We start from the raw sequence: 15,263 nt of genomic DNA on the forward strand, positions 1-15,263 counted from the left end.
CTTAATGCATAGAGGTACTGGGGAGATCAAGTTAGCTCCTACCTAAGTAGTTGAGACCACATCTGGATTCCTCTCCCTGGAACTCCAAATTACAACACAGGCATGGCCAAGTCCAAGAACCATAGCACATACACCCAATCTCAAAAATGGCATCAAGAAACCCTGATCACAAAGTCATGAGGGGGTAAACCCCAAGTTCCTGAGAACACGCATTTTGTCAGGAAGCACAACAAGGCCTGAGAAACATGCAGGCCAATATGGAAGGCCACGAGTGTCCCTGCCGAGGCTATGGAGGCCTCCATCAAGCCCAGGGTGGTTAAGCCCAAGATCCCAAAGGGTGTCGACTGCAGACCTCATCCACCTCAGGCAGGAGTGTGTGCTTGGCTCACTTGGCCAAGGTCTCAGGCTCTGCTCAGGCCGGGCTAGACAGTCCCCACAAGGTACTCGGGCAAGTGGCCTGTTGATCCCCACCTGCAACTCCTGATGAGGTGTCGGACCCTTTAGGAACTGCCCTGGTGCTCACCCTGGTCAGCTGGTGCTGACGCCTGGCTCATCACCTCCACTTCTTTGTGGGGTGGCAGGCAGCCAAGAGGACCTTTAGCACCAGTGTCCTGATCCCTGGGTGCAGGGCTCTGACCTTCCATTCCCAGCCCAGCTTGGTCACATGACCCCGTAGAAGACTCTGGAATTTAGCACAGTGAGACTATGCTCCTCCTTCAGGGTATGAGGTAGCAATTTTACACAAATATTAGCAGCAGATGGAGACCTTTCCTGGCTGCCATCCCCCGAGTGCCCAAGGTTCTTTTCTCGGGTGCTTCCCCTTCATCTCTCGGCACTCACCTTTCATGGGAGTCCCGGGAAGGCCTCCTCTGCAGGTCCACACAGAGCCCCCATGAGAATCAGAAAGAGCACCTCCCCTACATGCCTGGGGGACAAGAGGGACAAGTCCACAGACCTCAGGAGGAGGAGGTCGGCAGCTGGGCCACAGCACACCCTGACCACATTCCACTGAGTGAGCCTCTGGGCCTACAAACAGTAACAAGGCAGGGACTAGGAGGAGACCTGTGGAACCACCGCAGCTCAAGTGGCAGCCACTGTTCTGTTCTCCTCAGCTGGGGTCACGGGACAGGGGACCTCAGCAAGTATACTGCCACAAGAACTGGCCCTTGAGAGATGAGTGAGTAGCTGCCAGAAAGCACATGTGCAGATTTCAGACGGAGGGGGGAAAACAGCTAAGGAACGAGGAGGCAACTTCACATTTAGAGAATGGCGAGTTTTCATGACAAGAGTAGGACAGGAAGCAAGGAGGAGAGGGGCCAGCTCCCAGTTCTTGTACCCTTGGTGATTGCTTCTTGAGGACCCACTAAGTGCCTTGAAGACAAAAAGAACGATGCAATTCTGGCCACCAGGAGCTAATGATCTACTTTAGGAACAACTATAAAACAATTATAAGAAATCAGTATAGACAAATCAAGTCCATGAAGAACTATGCCCAGTGCTGCCCAGGAATTATGGGTACCACAAAGACGGGAAGTAACCTTCTAGAGACCAGGAGGCGGCTTGAATGCTCAAGGAGACGAGGACTGGCCAGCTGAGCACTGAAGGCCAAGCCATCAAAGGTGCCACCGTGACCTGGGCGAGGTATGAGGATGGTCTCAGGTATAGAACAGCTGAAGCAAAAGCTCAGGGGAAAGGAGGCTGTGTTGGGGCCCGCAATGCTCCTGTGCAGTGGGATCTACCTCCCTTTTGAGGATTAACAGCACTTTACTCAGTCTGTTCTTTTAAAGGGTTTAATTTTCCCTTGCTCAGCAGTGTTTCAAAAACTATTTTGGAAAAAAAAAAAAAATAGCGGTCTTTTCATGGCATGGAAGTCAAGACTGGAAGACTCTGATCCAGAGTCACCAGAACCTCAACTTACACCTTACTCCCTAACATCCACCCAACGGGGCATTTCTTCCAGAGTCCCTGTTTAGATGTATGACCATAACTGCCCTTTCTCAACCTCCAGGTGCGGCCAAAGGGGACCGTCCTTCACCACCACTGCTGCCCTCCGAGTGTGCCAACTCCACCATTCAGGCAGGGCCACAACTCAACTATCGGGTCTCCTCTGAACAAAGGTGCCTTTAATCAAGTCGGACTTTGCTGGAGGGAAGGTGGAAGATGATCCGGCGTCTTAAGCACGGGACTGGGGCCCAGAGAGACAAAAATAAGGGCACTTCAGACACAGGCCTCTCAAGGGAGGACCAGTCACCTCAGCTGAGGGAGCCCCAGCACCCCACACACTCCCACCCCACATGGGCATCCGGCAGCTCCCCACCACCACCCTGGAAGGGCAAGCCATGAAATGCTCCATCCTCCCCAGCTGGCCCCGTCAATCACATTCAACCATCACACTCTGGCCCTACCTCAGGCCAAGGGACCAAATGACCTCCCTTGGAGACACAGAAGGAGCCCAGAGGCTGCAGATCCAGGGTCCTGACAACACTGCCCACGAGCACGGCCCCTCCTCCTCTTCCTCCTCCCCCCTCCTTCTGCCAGGGCAGGCAAAGGTACCCAGAGACACACGAGGGGGACAGAATACTTGGGGGTAGGCTGGGGCGAGGGAGACTTGCTGGTCTAGGCTCTGAAGGACACAGTGGATGGCAGAAACACTACAGAACCTCCTTCGCTGGTGACCACCAACTTAGAACACCTCAGAACTGCCTGTCAACTGGAGTTACTTTGGGTTCCTTCCCGAGTCTCACATGCCTCGTCTGAGGAAAGGGTCGTCCCTGTTCTACAGGGTACACTATGACATGGGTGGTTTTAAAGGCTTTACCCAAAGGCAGCATTAAGGTCATCAGGCCAAATAAAAGGTAATAGCTGGTGCCACCCCTGTTACCCCAGAGTGAGTGCCAACATGGCACTAACCCACACTGCGCCAACCCCTCAGATTTAGCTCACTCATCAGCAAACAGGTCCTTAAAGAACAACCGCACTTAAAAGTCGGCTGACACCTGAGAGAGGAGGAGAGGGAAGGAGGAAAGCAGGCAGGGAGGTGTGGGTTTCCTCTCACTAACCTCAGAAAAGGAGGGACAGAAAGAGGGTTCAGTTTCTGGCTCACTTTCTGCCAATGGATGCATGAGGCCAAAACACGATTTCTCTTTCTAATTAACATCTTGGAGGACAGCTCCTTTTTCACCCTATCCCTAAAAAAACCCAGAGAATAAAACTTCAAGGCTGAAACTTGCTCAACTCTAAGATTCTGAGCCTCATTCCCCTACGATTTCAACCTCACACCTTCACAGTAGGCAGAGAAATCCAATCTGAATCAATTTTGTTTTTGAAGAAGTTTGGATAAAAATGCAAAAGAAAATTAATCAACTTTAAAAAACATGTCAAGATTATCTAAATCCAACTTCTTTCAAGTAATTAATTTTACTGCAAAGAGTGAAAGCAATAGGCTTTTGGGGGAGGGGAGTACTGGGGACTGAATTCAGAGGCACTTAACTACAGAGCCACATCCCACCCCCTTTTCTATGTTTTATTTAGAGACAGGATCTGAGTTGCTTAGGGCCCAAGTTGCTGAGGCTGGTTTGAAACTCACGATGCTACTGCCTCAGCCTCCCTCGCTACTGGAATTATGGGCGTGCGCCACCAGTAACAGGCATTTTTAACCTAACAGCACAACTACTAGTAATCATGTAAATGTTTGAAAAAAAAAATTAAAGTTTTTGCTCTAGTTCTTGGTGCTGTTAAGAGGTGAAAGACAGGAAAATGTGAGATGTCTGTGTCCAGTACATTTTTAATTTAGCAACAGAGAGACCAGCAAAAAAAAAGTTAGAAAGCCACCAGATAATACACCTGTGCATCCTAAACCTAGTGCCCACGTGGCCCCAGAAGGGGCTGAGAGAGGACGGACACATGAGCCAAAGCCTCCAGAGAAAGGGAGGCTCTGCGGTGGGCAGACTGAGAATCCCAGGAAATGGCGTTTCACTTCAGGGGTGAGGAGTGGCCCGAAACCAGCAGGTAGCGCTGCTCTACGTGGGAACAGAGGAAGCAGGGACTCTCCTGCCTCCGTCCCACTCTGGCCTGCCTGTGCCTAAGAGTGACTTCACTGTCCCATGGGAAGGGCCCTCCAGGGGGCTGCTGTCAGTGTCAAGCCTACACTCAAGACGGGAGGTCCCCTGTGACACCACGCCAGGAGCTAACCCTCCATTTGTCACCTGAGGCACACACAGGCACAGGGATATTTTAAGAATTTTACCAATATTGTTTCGATTGTATTTCTTCGTAATTTCTCTAGGTGTCATTCTAGTAACTTACAAATTCTTTAACAGACAAAACTAAATGGCAGATCAGACAGTAGGGGTGTGACCACTGTTGGCACGAACTTCTGGGGCATGTGGGGACGACAGTCAGACAGAAAGGGGCCTCCTTACTCCAAGGCTCCTGCATCAGGCGGAGGCCCTATAACCGCAGTCACCAAGGGCCACAGCATAGGGGCCAACAGGAAGAAACCAGTAACCCGATTAGACTATTCAGCAGCCACCTGCCCTGAGAAACCCACGATAAGCCAGACCACTGCCACAGACTGACCAGAGCCCTGGGCAGGGATAGGCAGGTTGTTCTGGTCAGTCTTCCAGCACCCTGGCTTGTGTGACCTGGGCAAACAGCTTCTGAACTTGAGCTCTGTCAACCATAAAGTGGGAAGGCAGGACGAGACCATCTCTGATGTCCTCCTGGGTCTAAAGCTCAAATGATCTGTTGTCCCAAACCCAGTTCATTCCTACTTTAAAGTGGCTTCACCCTCACCTGGCCACCAGTGCACTAACTGGAGGCCACATATCACAGAGTCCAGCAGGACAAAAGGGTGGTTTTAAAGTATGTGAATATTACATATAGAACTGGGGGGCAGGGGTGGTGGTAAAACAACCAGAAAGCTCCGGCTGTTGCCCCTGGTAAATAGCATAGCCATCACCAAATCTCTTCCCTTGAACTATACACATCAAGGATATCCAGTTCTCGCAGGAACAAAATGACACTTTCATGTTTCCCAAAGCTAGTGGGGGAAAAAATACAGCCATCCCTTAGCATCCCTGGGGGACTGGTTCCAGGATCCCTCATGGCACCAAAATCTAAATGCTCAAATCCCTGATATAAAATGGTGTAGAATTTGTGTATAACCTATGCACGTGCTCCTGTATACTTTAACTCATCTCCAGATTACTTTATAATACCCATCACAAGTGCTGTTAAATAGTTATACCATATTATTTAGGAAATAATGATGTGTTCAGTACTGACATAATTGATTTTGCACAAATATGTTTGGCTGGAGGTTGGCTGAATCCACGGATGTCACCATGGATGTCGAGAGCCCTTGTATTAAAATGAGCACAGTCACATTTCTAAACACTCTCTCTCCTCAGAGCAAAAAAAATTCCACAGCCATAGACTCTAACTTCCTCATGTAATGGGCCCACCCAGAGGGGGAGCCTGCTAACTGCCCTTGGGATGCACAGTTAGATCCCTGTGCAAATGTGGCCCTGGGCTAGATGCAACAGCACCAGGCAACCTGTCAACCTCTGCTGGTGGCCCCTGGGGGAAAAAAATCCCTCCAGGTGGTTCTGACATACATCCAAATTTGAAAAGTACTTGCCATGCTCTACAGAAGCCCACCTAAACAAATAAATCACACGTACCTGGCTCCAAAGATATCCTTTTTGGCGAGATCAATTCCAGAAACAACTTTTACTCTGAGAATACGGGATTCTCCCTGTTGGAGAGAGAAAAAATAAAGTTAAAAAAAAAAAAAACACCCTGATCTTCAACATACTGCACTCTTGCACCCAACTTTCAAGGCTGTGACTTCTGCCTAGTGCAGCACTGGCACAGAATGGGGTGCCTGGAGCAGACGCCACTCTTCCTTACAGTGAGGTCCAGAAAGAAGTGCAGCAACTCCAAGATGCCAGGGCTCCAGAGATGGAGGCAGCCAGCTAGCAAAGCCCACGTTTCATTCCAAGAGGTCACTAACGTCAACTATTCCTGCCTTTGAGGAAGTGCTTCCCAGTCGTACCAGAAAACAACCACAGACATGAAACTACCCACATAAAAGTCCAAGAACCACCATGTAACAAACGTAATAAGTCTGTTAAGTGTGGCATGGGATAAAGGACTGAAAGTTTTCTATGGTAAAAAAATTCTCTCAGAAATCACTGCTTTTCAAAATTTCAAAATATTTGGCGTCAGCAAGCAAAAGCAATCCCTGTGTTTCAATAAAACTACATAAAAAGCATCATCCTGAATAGCAACTGTCCCAAACCATCTCAGAAGCCAGAAAAGTGTTGGTTCACCCATTCATTAGTCCACTCTATTACTATTTCCTTGCAGTTCCTATACACTGGGCATTGAAATTGACCTTGAAATAAAAAATACGTATCTGTTCATGGGCCTATTGGAGGTGACAAGCAGGCCAACAATATAGGACTCTAATGTTGTGATGGCCTAGGAGGAGGTGGGTGATAAAAGTCCAAAGTAAATCTCGTTTCCAGTTTGGGTCACTGTTAACATCAATTGAAGCAGAGCTCTGAGTCCAAGGTGCTTATGAGACAATCAGATGGCAAAATAGATAAATGGGAAAAACACCTGGTCATGCTAGAGACTTCCACCAGTGTAGAACTGGTAGATGGTAGTTCTAGCCAAGTCTGCAAAAGAAACGAGAGATTAAAAAAAAAAAAAAATTAGTGAAAGATCCTTGGAGAGGATATACTTTTTCCATAGGAGTACTGGATTTTACTTCAAATTCAATTTTGGTATAAACATAAGTTCAGAATTTGTATTGAATTTTCTGTTAATAACTTTACTTTTATAAAATGAATATCAGATAACATGTGTATTTTTTCCACCATACCTCTGAAAATGTTTGAAAACTATAGTGTTTTTATAGGGAAAGATAAATGGTGTGTTCCATGTATACCAATTTTTTCTTAGATGATACATGAATATATCCCAGGACAAATAAATAATAGATTTTATGCAAATTTAAAAAGGAAATTTTAAATTATGTTTTACATATACATGGAATATGATATTTATGTTCAGGCATGAATTCAAAATTGCTCTAATTTCTGTGGTAATATGAGGTCTAGTATTTCATAATGAGTTTGTTTGGGTTTTGCTAATAGATCGAATGTGTTTCAAAAATTAAGCATAATTAAAAAAATATTAATTTCAAAATGAGTGGGAAAACAAGTATAAATGCATGAGTTCTGAAACAGAAACTGATTTAAAGATAATCATACATATATTGATTTTTGAACATGGGGTTGATTTTTTTTTTTTAATTTTTATTGTTGGTTGTTCGAGGCATTGCATGGTTCTTGATGTATCATATTTCGCGCTTTGATTCGGGTGGGTTGTGAACTCCCATTTTTACCCCGTGTGCAGATTGCGGAGTCGCGTCGGTTGCACATCCATTGATTTGCATGTTGCCGTACTGGTGTCTGTTGTGTTCTGCTGCCTTTCCTGTCCTCTACTATCCCCTATCCTAAAATAATTATAATTATAAAAACTTCTAGCTCTATGGAATTATTGGATATAAAATTCAGAGCATCCAAATTTCTTGTTAAGTTAAAATTTACCTACTTATATACAAAAAGACATATTATATGTATATATATATATACACACATACATATATATATACGTGTAAATATGTATATATATGGACCTGTATACACATTTTCAGATTTTCTAAAATTATGTGCCATTCTTTTAAAATTGGAATACTATAAATATAATTTTAAAACTCTACAATTTATATCTATTAACATTATACTCTGTTATAACACAATTTTGCCATAAAGGCCAAAAAAAAAGAAAGAAAGATCCTTGGAAACACAAGTGCTGATCATCAGGAGAAGTATCAGCAATTTATAAGTCTAATACATTTAGTCAAGACCTAGGTGAGGAAAAGGAAAATTATATAATTCAAAGGCGATAATTATCGAGCAATGTTGAAGAAGATTAAAGGCAGGGCAAAAATAAGACAAGGAGAGAACAGGACGCAGGGCCTTTGCCAATCAACCACAGATCATGCATCAATTGGAGCATGCGCCTCAGTCATTTACACTCAGGGATTCAACCATCCACCCAACCATCTGCAGAGACAAAGCTGCCCATGAACAAATGCGTGGGCAGTACAAATGATTTAAAACGACACTCTCAACTCATCTGTGCTTTTATCAATCCCCCTTCTACCCTTGTGTGGATTCAAGTTCGACAGGCCCCATGAAAGGATTAAGAGACGCAAAGCAAAACCAGGCGAGTCAGGCACAACTGAAACATAACCCTACCACAGCACGACCGTGTGTCCACAGGCTTACAAAAATGCCAGGGGGTTAAAGTGCTGATCCCCTGGTTCCTTTAAGCACTGACTTTTCTTTCTCTTGTACACACACAGGCCAGAGGTCACCAATCTCTCATCAGCATGGGATGTGAAGCACATGGAGGTGCTTAACGTTTTCTATTTCTCAGCAAGTTGTTCCCAGATGTCAATCGTGATCCTCCCACAGTGGCTCAGTTCAATGGCTCGCACCGTCCAAGTGCTATTTTATATCCGGGTCAAAATTGGGCAGCACATCTGTGTGGAGTTTTTTTGCACACCTGGGGAGTGTCGGTGGCCTCCTAGTACCCACAGCATTGACAACCACAGGTGGATGGTTAAGAGGAAACGCTGGTCTGCCAGGCAAAGGGATTCAGATTTGACTTGAGAGACAGAATCATTGAAATGAAAAGGATGACGGGAAATTTCCAGAGAAAAACAAGCCTAATTACAAATACTCCAGCCAGCAACCTCCTAGACACTGTGTGCAGGAGTGGGTGGGAACCGTTAAGGAGGTGATGGGTCTGAGCCCACCCAAGCCTCCCTGTCCCACCTCCCTGTCCCATGCTGGCTGAAGGGGCACATGCTTGAGCTGGCAGCAGGAAGGAGAAATGGGCCTTGAAGACGAGACCTGAGAAGTAGCAACTCCTGCTGTGACCACTGCAGTTATAGCCCTGGTTCTTCCTGAACAGCAGAGCCTTGCACTTATGACTGACCTGAGAGGACTTGGAAAGGACAGTATGTAGGACGGAAAGCCAGGTACAGTTGGTCCCACACCACACTGCCTCTTTCTTGCAATTGTTCAGAAATCCTGGGTGGTGTGTTGAACTTTCCTCAGATTTGGTCCAGGACTCAACCAAACCTGGCCTGAATTTGAAGGAATACATGCAGCTGACCCCCAGATTCCCCAAGTTCACACTGATGTTGGGTGGCCTTACTGGGACAGGGCAGATACAGCCCTGGTTCTTCCTGCAGGCAGTCACATAACATTTCCACAAATAGGTGAAGAAAAAGAAACTTAAGTGAAGGAATAACTAGAATTTTTCTAAGATAAATCAATTCATTTGTTTACTATAAGAAACAACTGTGACCCTAGACTCAAAGATGTAAGGGCACAGCAGTGACAAAGACGGGACCCCTCCTCACCTCCACTCCCAGCAGAAGCCCCCAAGGGCTCCCAACTATGTGGGGCTTGGGAGTCAGCAGTCTTCTCAAAGGGCAAATGGCAACACACACCAAATACCTTATAATGTCACTGTCACACACACACACACACCTTCCAGTAAATAAAACCTCATTTAGAAATCAATCCCAAGTAGTACAGATAGGAGCAAAAAACCCCAACAGAAGACCAGAAGAAGAATACTCACCAAAGCACCTTTATAATTGAAAAGGCACCTAAAAGCTCCTCTATCATAAGGGCTCATTCCACGTAAGGGGGCATAACATTGTAACCAAAAACGTGCAAGAACCCGTGGCAACATTCCTCTATCCCACAAGTAATTACTGACACCGTATCTGGGGACAGCAATGTAAACCAGACTGAGCTCCTGCTCAGAGTCCACCACCGAGCAGGCAGGGGGACAGCGCAGGGTACATGATGCAAACCAAGCACGCAGGACGGCAGCTGGTGGCCCAAGCGCTTTGAGACCACAAGGCAGCTAGTGGCAGCACCCGAGCAGAGCGGGCAGGAAATTCAGGATGATGTGACAAGAAAGGTCTCCCATGAGGACTCAAGCCGAGACCTAAGGCGGCAGAGTGACGAGATGGGACAGGAGGCTTGGGTGGGCTGACGCAGGCCTGGCCCAGCATCCCAGGGAGAGGCCAGTGAGGGAGCACCCAGTGGGTGAAGGACAGCGGAGGGGCCGAGACCCGACGGGCAGCCCCAGGGGAAGGTGGACACCATTCCAACCATCATGGGGAAAGTTTTCAGGCCTGGGGGTGATACAGTCTGACAAGTACCGCTGTGGCTGGGTGGGAAATGGGCTACAGGGAAGGACAGCAGCAGGCAGAACAGCTGGGCAGAGACCCCGCAGCTTCTGAGGGGTGCAGACAGAGGACTAGACTCAGTCTGCAACAACAGGTTCAAAATAAAGCATTTAGTTTAAAATTCTGATTTACAGCCAAAGTACAAGAAGCTGTGTCCCCTTTGTACTTGGACGCAGCTGGACTCTGTTCCCAGCTTCCTTGCAGCTAAGGGCAGTCCTTTGGGGACTACAATGACAGGCTTTTCCACTGGCCATAAGCCAGTTAAACTCAATATCTTCTGTCTCAGCCTAACCCCTCTGCTCAGTGGAGAAGGTACTCAAGAGGGGGGACCTCAGGAAGCCAGTAAAGCAGAGCACCTACACCCCAAAATGACCTACCACCCTCTGAGGGCATGAGCTGCCAGCAGACTTCTAGTCAGTCCCGCCTGAAACCAAAGGTTGCTGTCATCTCTAAGTCAAAGGTCTGGAAAGGATAATGGTAATAGTAATGGCCTCTGAATAATGATAATTTACTTTTGTTTATTTGCAGTGTTTCCTTCTGAAACATCAGAATTTTTGTTTAAAAACTAAACTTTCAGCTGGAGTTGTTTTTAGGGGACAAAATGTGCTTGCCTAGCATGCATGAGGCCTCTGGGTTCAATCTTCAGCACCAAAAATAAACTTTCATAGAAACCTAAGAAAAATGAAAATTTTGGATCATCCAGGCTTACCGCAATAAGCATTTCTGTCATGAGAAAATTCAACCTGCAAGTTATTTTTATGGCCAACTCAAAGGTATAGAGTTGCATGTTTGAAAGATGCTGAATAGGAGCTGATTTATGTAGTCTACAGGCAACAGCTGGGAGGTGAAGAGAAGAGAGCATTTATTGAGTACTTACTGTTTACAAGTAGCTGTTGCAGGAAGTTTCATTCCTGTCTGAAGTTCAGAGTGTGTCACTCTGTAAAAAGTTTTTATACACACAGCAAAGAGATCGTTTCCTCAAAATGAAAAGTGTAAATACAGATAAGCAGCAAAGGTCACTTGGTAAGGAAACACATGACAAGGTGTGTGACTAATTTATCACAAGCAGTGGGCCCCATGCTGAGCCACTGAACTTTCTGAAACATTTAATTACTTTCATAAAATCTATGCATGATATTTTGATCCCCGTTTATGACTCCAGTAGAATCAAATATTTAACTAAGGTGGCTTGGCTTGGACAATAAAAATATTATTCTTAGACTGGCTGTACAACTCAGAAGGAGCAGGCAGAGAAGAGGCTAGGCCAAACCCAGTGGCTGTCTCTCTTCCGGTTAGTGACCTATTGTTTTGCACTGCTGTTATGTAACAGGATTGGTTCTGTGCATTTGAAATGTGCTTTTCTTTACCAATAAATTTTCTAATGTTTTTATCAAGACAGGCAGGCAAGATAAGGTGCCCAAGCCACGCACGACAAAGCATACTAATAAATAAGGTGTGCATGTAGAAACAGGCGGGACTCCGGTTCATCTGTGCGACAGGCATCTGGAACCCCAGCAGTCCTGCTCCTTATAGTGGCAAAAGATTCCCACACCCAACAACAAAGCCTCTGTGATACATCATCATCAAAATGGTCCTGATGGTCAATCTCTTTCAAGTTTAAACTCAAGACACTGAGATTTGCCTTTTCTTCTATGACTCTGGAACTTACGTTTTCATCTTTTCCTACAATGGCAGCTACTCTCCCCCAAAAGAAGGGGATATCAGGACGGGGAAATCATGTTCTTCCTCCACAGGGAGCCACCGTGACCCCTGGTTGTACATATACACCAGCTGTCTTCCTGGACATGAAGTCCTAAGTTGGGGATCTCAGTATCTTGGCCATTCCCCTCTAAATTTATGTTTTTACCTTCTATATTCTAAACACCTGCATACTCACAGTAAATACTACTTTCAGAAGTATTTTGTTGGACCACAGAAATATGTAAATGGTGTGTGCGCTGCCCACGTAACTTTGTTTCAAGATTAAAAAAAGGTAACATATGGAAAGTGCCCACTACAAAGAAGGTACCCTTATTCTTCCCATTCTAGGCATTCTCACCCCAACCCCAAGACAGGATCCTGTTACACACACACACTTACGTTTGGGTTTGTTTTTGGTATTGGGAATTGAGCCCAGGGGCGCTTTAACCACTGAGCCACATCCCCAGCCCTTTTTATTTTGTATTTAGACTCAGGGCCTTGCTAAATTGCTGAGGGTGGCTTTGATCTTCCAATTGTTCTGCTTCAGCCTCCCAAGCAGCTGGGGTTACAGGCATGCACCATTATACCTGGCTTCATGGATTTTTTTAAGACTTTGTTTTTAGAGCAGTTTTAGGTTCATGGCAAAAGTGAGTGGGCAGCACAGATTTCCCATGTGCTTCTTGCCCCAAAAAGCACAGCCCCCCCCCCACTCGATGTCCTTCCCAGTGGCTCACTTGTCATCAGTATTGGGCCCACACATCAACACATCAGAATCACGTACAGTGCACACGCATGTTCAATTCACTGTTGGTCTTGGGCTTTCTATGGGTTTGTACAAATGTATAATGATATGTATTCGTCACTGTAATATCATACATCAAATTCTCTGCCTATGTCAAAACAAAAAACCTATACTGCCCTATCGCCTTTCCCATCATCTCCAAATCTTACCTGACCCACCACCCCATCTTCTCGACCCCATCCTGCCCTCAAAACCTGTTCCACTCTGGGACTCTTAGTGGGCTCCCCAGCCCTCTATTGCTGCGTCTCTCTGAAAATCTCTCCTGGTCCTCCAATTTCACCATCTGGTACCAGTTCAACGAAAATGCCCGGAATAACACAGGGAGCACCCTCAAGAGGAATCACTCCCTGCCCTCGGGGCTTACAACAAGCACCATGGGCACCACTCATAGCCTGTGGAGGAGAGGCTTAAGGTACTGTGGTGAGAACAAAGGAGGAGGGGGAAAATGACAGAGCCCAGGACCAGGACCGCACATCCAGATGGTGATGAAGCTAAGGCAACTCCAGAAAATCTAGGATACATGACATTCAAAAGCATGAAATTTTGGGGAAAAACATCCAGGAAAAATTTGAGTGTAGCTAAGAAATTTACACTTGCTATTAACATAACTCCAAATCTGCCCCCTTCTCTATTCCAGGGCTTCAATTTATGTTATCACTAATGGCAGGATGGTTCAATCCCAGCTAGCATAATCTCATTTGTCCATTCAAAAACTACTGAGTATCTGTTAAGTGCCAGACTTTGTGTAACTGCTATTTATGTGAGGCAGCTTCTCTCCATCCTAATTTACTTGCCACCATGAGCCCAATCTTCTTAAAATGTCCCCTCTCCATTGCTCCAGTGGAGCCTCCCAGTGAATGAATGGATCAAATTAAAACTTCTTGACTTGGCACTGAGAACTCATCACCACAGGCTCTACTTGCTGCCTACAAGAAATACCTGTGCAAGTCATGAGGACCCAATGCCCTTCTTCCTGGTACCTGCATTCAACACCTATACATCCCCAGGGGTCTGCTCCTGTCCAAGCAGTGATTCCACCCAAAGCACCCGTTTCTTTCTGAAAGCAGTACAGCAATAATGAGCCAATGAGACAGAGGGCAGGCCCACAGGAACTCACCTTCCACATACAGAGAACAACACTCCTGCAGGTGGCACCTGCCACATCCAGCAAAGCTGTCTACTGGAGGCTTGATCCCAGCTTGGTGTTATTAGAGGTGGTAGAAATTTTAAGAGGTAGGGCCTAGTGGGAGGTCTTAGGTCATTGGGAGTGTAGTCTCAATGGGGATAATGGGACCCCAGCCCACCCCTTTCTCTCCTTTTACTTCCCAGCCATGAGGGGAATGGCTCGACTCTGCTGGTACTCCCACCATGACGTACTGGGCTGCCACAGGCCCACAGCAATGGGGCCGTTGGCCATGAATTGAAACCTCCAAGACTGAACCAAAATAAATCTCTTTATAAGTGGATTGTCTTAGGTATTTCATAGCAGTAATAAAAAGCAGATCAATGAAAACACATACAAGTCACTGAAATGACAGAAAAATTGGTAACAGTGATGGATGATGTTCTACAGGAACCCCCAAGAAGAAAAACTAGTGTACATGGGCAGGATGGGGAGAGGGAAATAGGCTGGAAAGTTAGGGAAACCCCAGATGAGTTAAATGTTTGAGCAAGGTCTAAGAATGAGGAAATGGGAGGAGCAAACTTCCAGACAAAAAAGAACAAGTGGACACACTGGGAGGGGCGGGCGTGCAGGAGAAGCAGTGTCATCCTGCAGGTGGTGCTGGGCAGACCTCAGCAGATCAGCAACAGGAGCAGAGGGCAGGCCGAAGGGGATGAGCCCAGAGAGGACAGGGACAGGAATTCTGCAGTCTGCTATGCACCTGGCAGGGTCCTGGGATGGAGGATAGGACTAGCTCCTGAGTCACTCTGGGAAAACAGCATGGGCAAACTGGCCTGAACGGCAGAGAAAAGGAACCCACTGAAGCCTGCTGTTTCTGTGCCAGGGGAGGCTGATGCGCTTAGCTGCTAGGAAGTGAGGGAAGAAGAGCAAATGCTGGGCTAAGGGAAATGAAAAACCTGGGCTTCCTGAATTTGAAATCTTTCCAGCGGGCAGGTGGAGATGTACAAGATTCAGTGAGAAGTCAAACTGGAGCTCATCAGAATCAGAAATGGAAACCCGTATGGGAGGTGGCACCATGCCCAGGCACTCCTTTTATGCCCACACTTAACAGGCCAATGGCACCTTTCCCCCACCTCATAGATAAGACTTATTTCCTCAATTAGCCTCTAAGGCTGCTCTGCCCAGTCAGAAACACGAGGCTGTTTCCCTTTAATTAAAAGTAAAATTAACATCAGCCAAGTGTTCAGCAGCCACACATGCCTAGTGGATGCAGAATTGGACAG

The 15,263-nt window shown here is 46.4% G+C and overlaps 1 protein-coding gene across 1 annotated transcript in view; it reads right to left on the bottom strand.

Moving 5' to 3' along the window:
* The window catches only part of Nedd4l (NEDD4 like E3 ubiquitin protein ligase), a 304,001-nt gene that overhangs the window by 200,558 nt on the left and 88,180 nt on the right, over nt 1–15,263 (bottom strand). The window contains exon 2 of the mRNA XM_027949006.2: nt 5,685–5,758. Within this exon, the coding sequence (XP_027804807.1) occupies nt 5,685–5,758 (74 nt within the window). The remainder of the gene's footprint in view (nt 1–5,684; nt 5,759–15,263) is intronic.

The sequence above is a fragment of the Marmota flaviventris genome, chromosome 16, assembly GCF_047511675.1.
Source record: "Marmota flaviventris isolate mMarFla1 chromosome 16, mMarFla1.hap1, whole genome shotgun sequence".
In the NCBI taxonomy this organism is placed as follows: Eukaryota; Metazoa; Chordata; class Mammalia; order Rodentia; family Sciuridae; genus Marmota; species Marmota flaviventris.